The sequence below is a fragment of the Hylobates moloch genome, unplaced genomic scaffold (assembly GCF_009828535.3).
Source record: "Hylobates moloch isolate HMO894 unplaced genomic scaffold, HMol_V3 SCAFFOLD_7, whole genome shotgun sequence".
In the NCBI taxonomy this organism is placed as follows: Eukaryota; Metazoa; Chordata; class Mammalia; order Primates; family Hylobatidae; genus Hylobates; species Hylobates moloch.
Genome location: NW_026652282.1, coordinates 19,074,478 through 19,086,832, shown reverse-complemented (window position 1 = coordinate 19,086,832; position 12,355 = coordinate 19,074,478). Strand labels below are relative to the sequence as shown.

The 12,355-nt window shown below is 41.9% G+C and overlaps 1 protein-coding gene across 1 annotated transcript in view; it reads right to left on the bottom strand.

Moving 5' to 3' along the window:
• Positions 1-450: 450 nt before the first annotated feature.
• Positions 451-12,355, bottom strand: part of PHEX (phosphate regulating endopeptidase X-linked) — a 213,056-nt gene continuing 201,151 nt past the window's right edge. The window contains exon 19 of the mRNA XM_032757990.2: positions 451-531. Coding sequence (XP_032613881.1) covers positions 451-531 — 81 coding nt within the window. The remainder of the gene's footprint in view (positions 532-12,355) is intronic.

Here is a 12,355-nt window from a genome sequence, read left to right as displayed (position 1 = left end):
AAAAAAAAAAAAAAAAAAAAAAAATCTCATCCTTTCCTAAGACAGTAAAGGCTATTTTTTTGGATCAAAATAATGCAGTTTACTGAGACTCTTTCAAAAACTAGAAGACAATGGGATGTAATACTAAAGCTATGATTTGGATTCCAAATTACCTCTGGAGTCTTGTGTAGTCTCATTGGCACTTGATGTAGCACTAGACTAGAGATATGTACAAGTACCCATCAGTAGAAATTCAGGTGAGAGAGTGCTGACTAAACCAGCTTACTACTAATGAAAGAAGATATTTAGTTTCTGTGTGGCCAGATATTTTTTGGCTGCAAAATGGAAATCACACAGTTCACAATGTGGGATTTTTTTCAGATCACCTATCTGGTAGAGCCCTTGGATGGCTGGGTGGGGGAGGAAGTGGGGAGATGCACAGTTCAAAACTGCCGTCACCCATTTGCCCATTTACCTAAACTGAGGGGGACTGTGAGCACCAATTTGGACTTGTTCTCGGGCAGCTTCTGGTCTGTAGGAATTGCACCTCACCTAGAAGAGAAAAGCATCCCAACAAATGAGCTTTCATTCCAATTATGTATTTTCTACTGTTTTAACTGCTCCAAATTATACTGAGGAATAATTTTAGAATCAATGGATGACAAACAGTTTTAGTAGATCAAATAAAGCCATCATCAGTAATAACATCTATTATTCTGATCCCCAGAGTAGAAGGTTTTATCAATGTGAATAATTTCACAATTTGAGTAAGTGAGAAAGGTTTCCAGACAAGTGCTTTAAATCAAGAGAATCGTATATGTGCCCAGGAATTGACCAGTGTATTCATTCAATGAATTTAATGTTTGAAATAGTCATTCTCAAATTTAACCATACTCATTCAAATCAATACAATGAATCAGCCACCCATTATTGAGGATGGTGATGAGATGTTAGTAGTCTGCCCCTAAGTGCCTTGCTCACTTCACCCTAGTCTGGGCCTAGGATTGAAGTACACTTCTCCATCTCCTTTGAAGTTGGGCATGGCGATATGGCTTGTTCTGGCCAATGAAGTGTGAGCAGAAGCAGAAGTAATATATGTTACTTCCTGGCAGAAGCTTTAAAACCTGACAGAAGTTTTAAGAGCCTTAAGAACAATTTAAGATGCTACACTAACGGCCAGTACACATATCCTCATATGTCTTTTCTACTCCTGTGGCATCCACAGAAGCATATGCAAAGATATAGACTCTAAAACCCAAGTTGTTTGTTTGTTTGTTTTGACATGGAGTCTCGCTCTGTCACCCAGGCTGCAGTGCAATGGTGCAATCTTGGCTCACTGCAACCTCCACCTCCTGGGTTTAAGCGATTCTCCTGCCTCAGCCTCCCAAGTAGCTGGGATTACAGGTGCACACCACCACGCCCAGCTAATTTTTGTGTTTTCTTAATTATACTTTAAATTCTGGGGTACATGTGCAGAATGTGGAAGCTTGTTACATAGGTATACATGTGCTATGATGGTTTACTGGACCCATCAACCCGTCATCTACATTAGGCATTTCTCCTAAGGCTATCCCTCCCCTAGTCCCCCACCCCCTGACAGGCCCTGGTGTGTGATGTTCCCCTCCCTGTGTCCATGTGTTCTCATTGTTCAACTCCCATTTATGAGTGAGAAAATGTGGTGTTTGGTTTTCTGTTCCTGTGTTAGTTTGCTGAGAATGATGACTTCCAGCTTCATCCATGTCCCTGCAAAGAACATGAGCTCATTCTTTTTTATGGCTGCATAGTATTCCATGGTGTGTATGTGCCACATTTTCTTTATCCAGTGTATCATTGATGGGCATTTGGGTTGGTTCCCAGTCTTTGCTATTGTGAACAGTGCTGCAATAAACATATGTATGCATGGCGTCTTTATAGTAGAATGATTTAAAATTCTTTCGGTATATACCCAGTAATGGGATTGCTGGGTCAAATGGTATTTCTAGTTCTAGATCCTTGAGGAATCACCACATTGTCTTCCACAATGGTTGAACTAGTTTACACTCCCACCAGCAATGTAAAAGCATTCCTATTTCTCCACATTCTCTCCAGCATCTGTTGTTTCCTGACTTTTTAACGATAGCCATTCTAACTGGCATGAGATGGTATCTCATAGTGGTTTTGATTTGCATTTCTCTAATGACCAGTGATAATGAGCATTTTTCATGTTTGTTGGCTGCATAAATGTCTTCTTTTAAGAAGTGTCTATTCATATCCTTCACTCACTTTTTGATGGGGTTGTTTTTTTCTTGTAAATTTGTGTAAGTCCTTTGTAGATTCTGGATATTAGCCCTTTGTCAGATGGGTAGATTGCAAAAAGTTTCTCCCATCCTCTAGGTTGCCTGTTCACTCTGATGATAGTTTCTTTTGCTGTGCAGAAGCTCTTTAGCTTAATTAGATTCCATTTGTCAATTTTGGCTTTTGTTGCCATTGATGTTGGTGTTTTAGACATAAACTCCTTGCCCATGCCTATGTCCTGAATGGTATTGCCCAGGTTTTCTTCTAGGATTTTTATGGTCCTAGGTCTTACATTTAAGTCTTTGATCCATCTTGTGTTGATTTTTTGTTTAAGGTGTAAGGAAGGGGTCCAGTTTCAGTTTTCTGCATATGGCGAGCCAGTTTTCCCAACACCATTTATGGAATCTTTTCCCCATTTCTTGTTTTTGTCAGGTTTGACAAAGATCAGATGGTGATAGATGTGTGGTGTTATTTCTGAGGGCTCTGTTCTGTTCCATTGGTCTATATATCTGTTTTGGTACCAGTACCATGCTGTTTTGGTTACTGCAGCCTTGTAGTAAAGTTTAAAGTCAGGTAGCGTGATGCCTCCAGCTTTCTTCTTCTTGCCCAGGATTGTCTTGGCTATATGGGCTCCTTTTTGGTTCCATATGAAGTTTAAAGTAGTTTTTTCCAATTCTGTGAAGAAAGTCATTGGTAGCTTGATGGGGATGGCATTGAATCTATAAATTACCTTGGGCAGTATGGCCATTTTCACGATATTGATTCTTCCTATCCATGAGCATGGAATGTTCTTCCATTTGTTTGTGCCCCCTTTTATTTTGTTGAGCAGTGGTTTGTAGTTCTCCTTGAAGAGGTCCTTCACATCCCTTGTAAGTTGTATTCCTAGGTATTTTATTCTCTGAGTGGCAATTGTGAATGGGAGTGCACTTGTGATTTGGCTCTCTGTTTGTCTGTTATTGGTGTATAGGAATGCTTGTGATTTTTGCACATTGATTTTGTATCCTGAGACTTTGCTGAAGTTGCTTATCAGCTGAAGGAGATTTTGGGCTGAGACAATGGGGTTTTCTTAATATACAATCATGTCATCTGCAAACAGAGACAACTTGACTTCCTCTCTTCCTATTTGAATACACTTTATTTCTTTCTCTTGCCTGATTGCCCTGGCCAGAACTTCTAACACTATGTTGAACAGGAGTGGTGAGAGAGGGCATCCTTGTCTTGTGCTGGTTTTCAGACGGAATGCTTCCAGTTTTTGCACATTCAGTATGATATTGGCTGTGGGTTTGTCATAAATAGCTCTTATTATTTTGAGATACGTTCCATGGATACCTAGTTTACTGAGAGTTTTTAGCATCAAGGGATGTTGAATTTTGTTGAATGCCTTTTCTGCATCTATTGAGATAATCGTGTGGTTTTTGTCATTGGTTCTGTGTATGTGATGGATTATGTTTCCTGATTTGCATATGTTGAACCAGCCTTGCATCCCAGGTATGAAGCCAACTTGATTGTGGTGGATAAGCTTTTTGATGTGCTGCTGCATTTGGTTTGCCAATATCTTATTGAGGATTTTTGCATCAATGTTCATCAGGGATATTGGTCTAAAATTCTCTTTTTTTGCTGTGTCTGGTATCAAGATGATGCTGGCCTCATAAAATGAGTTAGAAAGGATTCCCTCTCTCTTTTTTTTTTTTTTGAACTTAAATACTGATTTTATATTGTTTTCTTTGCTCTAATGACGTGACACAGACCAAATGAAATTACTTTTCACACTGGCTGTTTGGAATCAATAGATCATAATTTAATATTTAGCTTTGAAAGCATTTTTTTATTTTTTATTATTACTATACTTTAAGTTTTAGGGTACATGTGCACAATGTGCAGGTTTGTTACATATGTATCCATGTGCCATGTTGGTGTGCTGCACCCATTAACTCATCATTTGGCATTAGGTATATCTCCTAATGCTGTCCCTCCCCCCTCCCCCCACCCCACAACAGTCCCCGGAGTGTGATGTTCCCCTTCCTGTGTCCATGTGTTCTCATTGTTCAATTGATTCCCTCTCTTTCTATTGTTTGGAATAGCTTCAGAAGGAATGGTACCAGCTCCTCTTTGTACCTCTGGTAGAATTCGGCTGTGAATCTGTCTGGTCCTCAACTTTTTTTTGGTTAGTAGGCTATTAATTGCTGCCTCTATTTCAGAACTTGTTACTGGTCTATTCAGGGATTCAACTTCTACCTGGTTTAGTCTTGGGAGGGTGTATGTGTCCAGGAATGTATCCATTTCTAGATTTTCTAGTTTATTTGCATAGAGGTGTTTATAGTATTCTCTGATGGTAGTTTGAATTTCTGTGGGATCGGTGGTGATGTCCCCTTTATCATTTTTTATTGCATCTATTTGATTCTTCCCTCTTTTATTCTTTATTAGTCTGGCTAATGGTCTATTTTGTTGATCTTTTTGAAAAGCCAGCTCCTGGATCCACTGATTTTTTCAAGGGTTTTTCATGTCTCTATCTCCTTCAGTTCTGCTCTGATCTTAGTTATTTCTTGTTTTCTGCTGGCTTTTGAATTTGTTTGCTCTTGCTTCTCTCGTACTTTTAATTGTGATGTTAGGGTGTCAATTTTAGATCTTTCCTGCTTTCTCTTGTGGGCATTTAGTGCTATAAATTTCCCTCTACACACTGCTTTAAATGTGTCCCAGAGATTCTGGTACGTCGTGTCTTTGTTCTCATTAGTTTCAAAGAACATCTTTATTATTTCTGCCTTCATTTTGTTATTTACCTAATAGACATTCAGGTGCAGGTTGTTCAGTTTCCATGTAGTTGCGGAGTTTTGAGTGAGTTTCTTAATCCTGAGTTCTAATTTGTTTGCACTGTAGTCTGAGAGACTGTTTGTTATGATTTTCATTCTTTTGCATTTGCTGAGAAGTGTTTTACTTCCAACTTGGTCAATTTTGGAATAAGTGTGATATGGTGCTGAGAAGAATGTATATTCTGTTGATTTGGGATGGAGAGTTCTGTAGATGCCTATTAGGTCCACTTGGTCCAGAGCTGAGTTCAAGTCCTGGATATGCTTGTTAATTTTGTCTCGATCTGTCTAGTGTTGACAGTGGGGTGTTAAAGTCTCTCTCCCACTGTTACTGTGTGGGAATCTAAGTTTCTTTGTAGGTCTCTGAGAACTTGCTTTATGAATCTGGGTGCTCCTGTATTGGGTGCATATATATTTAAGATAGTTAGCTCTTCTTGCTGCATTGACCCCTTTACCATTATGTAATGCTCTTCTTTGTCTCTTTTGATCTTTGTTGGTTTAAAGTCTGTTTTATGAGAGACTAGGATTGCAACCTCTGTTTTTTTTTTTTTTTTTTTTTTTTTTGCTTTCCATTTGCTTGGTAGATCTTCCTCCATCCCTTTATTTTGAGTCTATGTGTGTCTCTGCAAGTGAGATGGGTTTCCTGAATACAGCACACTGATGGGTCTGGACTCTTTATCCAATTTGCCAGTCTGTGTCTTTTATTTGGGGCATTTAGCCCCTTTATATTTAAGGTCAATATTGTTATGTGTGAATTTGATCCTGTTATTATGATGCTACCTGGATATTTTGCCCATTAGTTGATGCAGTTTCTTCATAGTGTTGATGGTCTTTACAATTTGGTATGTTTTTCAATGGCTGGTACCAGTTGTTCCCTTCTGTGTTCAGTGCTTCTTTCAGGAGCTCTTGTAAGGCAGGCCTGGTGGTGACAAAATCTCTCAGCCTTTGCTTGTCTGTAAAGGATTTTATTTCTCCTTTGCTTATGAAGCTTAGTTTGGCTGGGTATGAAATTCTGGGTTGAAAATTCTTTTCTTTGAGATTGTTGAATATTTGCCCCCTCTCTCTTCTGGTTTGTAGGGTTTCTGCCAAAATATCCTTTGTTAGTCTGATGGGCTTCCCTTTGTGGGTAACCCGGCCTTTCTCTCTGGCTCCCCTTAACCTTTTTTCCTTCATTTCAACCTTGGTGAATCTGACAATTATGCGTCTTGGGTTGCTCTTCTCGAGGAATATCTTTGCGGTGTTCTCTGTATTTCCTGAATTTGAATGTTGGCCTGCCTTGCTAGGTTGGGGACATTCTCCTGGATAATATCCTGAAGAGTGTTTTCCAACTTGGTTCCATTCTCCCCGTCACTTTCAGGTACACCAATCAAACATAGATTTGGTCTTTTCACAGAGTGCCATATTTCTTGGAGGTTTTATTCATTTCTTTTAACTCTTTTTTTCTCTAATCTTGTCTTCTCGCTTTATTTCATTGAGTTGATCTTCAATCTCTGATATCCTTTCTTCTGCTTGATCAGTTTGGCTATTGATACTTGTGTTTTGTATGCTTCACAAAGTTCTCGTGCTGTGTTTTTCAGCTCCATCAAGTCATTTATGTTCTCCTCTAAACTGGTTATTCTAGTTAGTTAGCAATTGGTCTTACCTGTTTTCAAGGTTCTTAGCTTCCTTACATTGGGTTAGAACATGCTCCTTTAGCTTGGAGGAGTTTGTTACCACCCACCTTCTGAAGCCTACTTCTGTCAATTTGTCAAAATCATTCTCTGTCCAGTTTTGTTCCCTTGCTGGCAAGGAGTTGTGATCCTTTGAAGGAGAAGAGGCATTCTGGTTTTTGGAGTTTTCAGCCTTTTTGCGCTGGTTTCTCCCCATCTTCGTGGATTTATCTACCTTTGGTCTTTGATGCTGGTGACCTTCGGATATGGTCTCTGATTGGACATCCTTTTTGTTGATGTTGCTACTATTCCTTTCTGTTTGTCAGTCAGTTTTCCTTCTAACTCAGGGCTCCTCTGCTGTAGGTCTGCTGGGGTTTGCTGGAGGTTCTCTCCAGACCCTGTTTGGCTAGGTATCACCAGTGAAGTCTACAGAACAGCAAAGATTGCTGCCTGTTCCTTCCTCTGGAAGCTTTGTCCACAGAGGGGCACCTGCCAGATGCCAGTGAGAGCTCTCCTGTATGAGATGTTTATCAGCCCCTACTGGGAGATATCTCCCAGCCAGGATACACAGGGGTCAGGGACCCACTTGAGGAGGCAGTCTGACCCTTAGCAGAGCTCGACTGCTGTGCTGGCTGTCAGGCAGGGACATTTAAGTCTGCTGAAGCTGTGCCCACAGCTGCCCCTTCCCCTTCCCCCAGGTGCTCTGTCCCAGGGAGATGGGGGTTTTATCTATAATTCCCTGACTGGGGCTGCTGCCTTTTTTTCAGAGATGCTCTGCCTAGAGAGGCAGTCTGGTCACAGTGGCCTTGCTGAGCTGCTGTGGGCTCTACCTAGTTCAAACTTCCCAGTGGCTTTGTTTACACTGTGAGGGTAAAACTGCCTACTCAAGCCTCAGCAATGGTGGATGCCCCTCCCAACTCCAAGCTTAAGCATCCCAGGTCAACCTCAGACTGCTGTGCTAGCAGCGACAATTTCAAGCCAGTGGATCTTAGCTTGCTGGGCTCCATGGGGGTGGGACGCACCGAGCCCGGTACTGTAAGGAATCTCCTGGTCTGCCGGTTGCGAAGACTGTGGGAAATGCGCAGCATCTGGGCTGGAGTGCACTGTTCCTCCTGGTACAGTCTCTCATGGCTTCCCTTGGCTAGGAACAGGAAATTCCCCGACCTGTTGTGCTTCCCGGGTGAAGTGACGTCCCACCCTGCTTTGGCTCACCCTCCGTGGGCTGCACCCACTGTCCAACCAGTCCCAGTGAGATGAACCAGGTACCTCAGTTGGAAATGCAGAAATCACCTGCCTTCTGTGTCAATCCTGCTGGAAGCTGCAGACCAGAGCTGTTCCTATTAGGCCATCTTGCCTAATTTTTGTATTTTTTTAGTAGAGATGGGGTTTTGCCCTGTTGGCCAGGCTGGTCTCAAACTCCTCACCTCAGGCAATCCACCCGCCTCAGCCTCTCAAAGTGCTGGGATTACAGGCCGTGCCTGGCCCAAAACCCAAGTTCTTGAGTAAAAACTACAAGAGCCCCACTGCTGACTCATGTTGGACATGGAGAGGAGTGAACAAGAAATAAACTTTTGTCATGTTGTTTCTGCAGCATAACTTACTTTATCCTGACTTGCCATATGACTTGAGGTATGATATGGTCTTAAAGTATGAATTGAACTAGGACACATAAATATGGAAAAAAAAATATTCTAAGTGGAGGGGGAAATGGGAGCAAAGAAAGACATGTTTGAGGGGAAAGAGAACAAGACATTCAGCTAGGCTGGAGTATATGATGCATAACGGGCAGCAGTGGGAGAGGAAGGACAGTGTCAGATTTCTGAAGTCCTGAGCAGTTGGCCAGAGTGTTTAAACTATATTTAAAAGTCATTCTTGAGTAGGAAAATAATAAAACCCAGATTTTAAAAAAGATTTATCTGGCAGGGGTGTATAGTGGAAGGAAGAAATAAGAGACTAGTTAGATTATTTATAAATACCAGGAAGGTTCTCAATGGATGTCCACTAAATAAGCAGAAAATAGAATGGAAAGAAGTAGAAGGATTAGAAGAATATCTGGGAAAAATGAGAGGTCACAGCAACTACAGGGACATAGAAAGCAGGAAAAGTGATATGATGTTGCTTTCGATGAAGATAAACCACCAGTCACAGTGGTTCTGAATTTGACTTTGAAGATATTCTGTAGTGTGATTCCCTAATTTCCTCAGAAGCTGGCTAATGTGAAGTAGTTTCTGGCATTTGATTTTACCTCGTTTCTTATGTTATTTCTTCTTATATTCTTATATTATAATACAGTATTGTCTTTGCTTAATATATCACGTAAGAGACTTCTGAAAACACATTATGCCTGCTACTGTTTTCTTAGTACCTTCCCAGGAGGGAAAGTAATTTTACTCCTTATAAGCAGACTTACTTTAAAGTGCAAAAGATTGAAAAATCTCTTCATTCTGTCAGTGGGAAAAGCTCCAAGATAAATTTCTCACTAGTGATATAAAATAGCTTTCCACTTTTCCCCCCTAAATCTCTTTAGTTTAAAATAAGTCAATCAATCAGCTATAGCTTGGTATTATATCTGGAAACATTTCAGAATTATAAGTAACTTCACTATCAATTAGTTTATTTTATGTACAAAGAGATATTGTGGGCTAGGATGTAAATAGTAAGAACTGATAGATCACTATACTTTGTCCTCTAGAGCAGGGGTTAGCAAACTTTTTCTGAGAAGAGACAGATGGTAAAGATTTTAGGCTTTGAAGACTATAAGGTCCCTGTTTCAATTATTCAACTCTGCCATTGTAGCACAAAACCGGCTACAGATCATGAATAAATGAAGGAATGTGGCTGCTTTCCAATAAAACATTATTTACAAAAACAGGCAGCAGGCCATATTTGGCCCTAGTTTGCCAATCCCAACTCTAGAAAGTTCTATTTTTGTATACTTATTTTATATATGTGACCCAGTAAAAGGGAATCTCCTTAGTTGAATTGTTAGTTTTATTCATTCATTTCAAGCAATTGATCTAAAAATATCAACTGTCTTCAATATACCCAGCATCTTTGCTGGGTGCTATGGAGATAGGAAGTGTAAGGATCCAGAAGATTAGCTGTGGAGATAAAACTAAAATTCTTGAACATTTGGAGAGCAGTTAAGTAAGTACTCAACTGCATGGTAATGAAAGTAAGTAAGTGTAAAAGGAGTTGAAGATAAAAGAAAATAATAAGGACTGGAGTCCTTGGAGAAGAGTTTATGGAAGATGTGGAGGGAGTGGAACTCAACATGGATCCTGAAGGATGAAGCTTAGATTGAATAATCATCTGAAGGGGAAGAGTAGGAAGGGTTGCATTATAGAAGGAGAATCAGAAGCAAAGCCAAAGAGGATACTTGCCCCACTAAGGCTGAGTTTTTTCTCACCCAATGGAGTTATGGGAAATTGAATTGGATTGGGTGGAGTTGGATCATACTGAAAATTTGGGAAGCCAGATGGAGGTATTTGGCTTCAATGTGGTAGGCATTTGGGAGCCACCATAGTTCTTTCAGCAGGTTGGTAATGAAATAAAAGTGGTATTCCGATGGTATGTAAAACAGTGATTGATTGATTAAAAAAAATGCTGAAGTCAGGTTAACATTCCATAAGGCTGTTGGGATAATCCAGAGTAGAGGATATTAAGATTATACCTATATATGATAAGACAGGGTAATGGGGATGCTATGGACTAAATGTTTCTATCCCCCAAAATTCTTATGTTGAAACCCTAATCAATGTGATGGCATTAGGAGTTGGGCCTTTGGGAGGCAATTAAATCATGAGGGTGGAGCCCACATTAATGGGATTAGTACCCATGAATGGGATTAGTACCGTTATAAGAAGAGGCCAGAGAGCTAGCTAGCTCTTTCCACCACAGAGAGAAATTGGCAGTGTGCAACCCAGAAGAAAGCCCTCACCAAAACTCGATCCCACTAGCACTCTGATCTCAGACTTCCAGCCTCCAGAACTGTGATAAATTTCTGTTGTTTATAAGCCACCTAGTCTATGACACTTTGTTATAGCAGCCCAAACTGTCTGTCTAAAACAGGAGAGAAGATGTGGAATCTGAAAAGCACTTAAAAGTATGAAACATCGAGAAGACCTAGAAGATGGCCAAATAGGAACAGCACTGGTCTGCAGCTCCCAGCAAAATCAATGCAGAAAGTGGGTGATTTCTGCATTTCCAACTGAGGTACCCAGTTCATCTCATTGGGACTGGTTGGACAGTGGGTGCAGGCCACAGAAGGCAAGCCGAAGCAGGGTCTGGTATCACCTCACCCAGGAAGTGCAAGGGGTTGGGGAATTTTCTCCCCTACCCAAGGGAAGCCATGAGGGACTGAGCCTGAGGAAACGTGCACTCCAGTCCAGATACTGCACTTTTCCCATGGTCTTCGCAACCTGCAGAACAGGAGATTCCCTCCAGTGCCTACCCCACCAGGGCTCTGGGTTTCAAGCACAAAACTGGGCGGCCATTTGGGCAGACACCCAACTAGCTGCAGGAGTTTTTCATTGTTGTTGTTTTTTCTGTGTGTGTGTGTTTGTTTTTTTTTTGATACCCCAGTGGTGCTGGGAACGCCAGCAAGACAGAACCATTCATTCACTCCCGTCAGAAGGGGTTCTAAAGCCAGGGAGCCAAGTGGTCTGGCTTGGCGGGTCCCACCCCCACAGAGCCCAGCAAGCTAAGATCCACTGGCTTGAAATTCTCACTGCCAGTATAGCAGCAGTCTGAGATCGACCTGGGACACTCGAGCTTGGTGGGGGAAGGGGCGTTCCCCAATGCTGAGGCTTGAGTAGGTGGTTTTACCCTCACAGTGTAAACAAAGCCACCAGGAAGTTTGAACCGGGAGGAGCCCACCACAGCTCAGCAAGGCCACTGTGGCCAGACTGCCAGATGTTACCTCTCTGGGCAGGGCATCTCTGAAAAAGAAACGCAACAGCCCCAGTCAGGGAATTATAGATAAAACGCCCATCTCCCTGGGACAGAGCACCTGGGGGAAGGGGCAGCTGCGGGCACAGCTTCAGCAGACTTAAACGTCCCTGCCTGACAGCCAGCGCAGCGGTCGAGCTCTGCTAAGGGTCACACTGCCTCCTCAAGTGGGTCCCTGACCCCTGTGTATCCTGACTGGGAGACAACTCCCGGCAGGGGCCAACAAACAAACATGTCATACAGGAGAGCTCTGGCTGGCATCTGGCAGGTGCCCCTCTGGGACAAAGCTTCCGGAGGAAAGAACAGGCAGCAATTTTTGCTGTTCTGCAGCCTCTGCTGGTGATACCCAGGTAAACAGGGTCTGGAGTGGACCTCCAGCAGACCTGCAGAAGAGGAGCCTGTTTGTAAGAAGGAAAACAAACAGAAAGGAATAGCACGTCTACTAAAATACCCCATCCGAAGGTCACCAACATCAAAGACCAAAGGTAGATAAATCTACAGATGGGGAGAAACCAGCACAGAAAGGCTAAAAGTTCCAAAAACCAAAACACCTCCACTCCTCCAAAGGATCACAACTCCTCGCCAGCAAGGGAACAAAACTGGACAGAGAATGATTTTGACAAATTGACAGAAGTAGGCTTCAGAAGGTGGGTGATAACAAACTCCTCCGAGCTAAAGGAGCGTGTTCTAACCCAATGC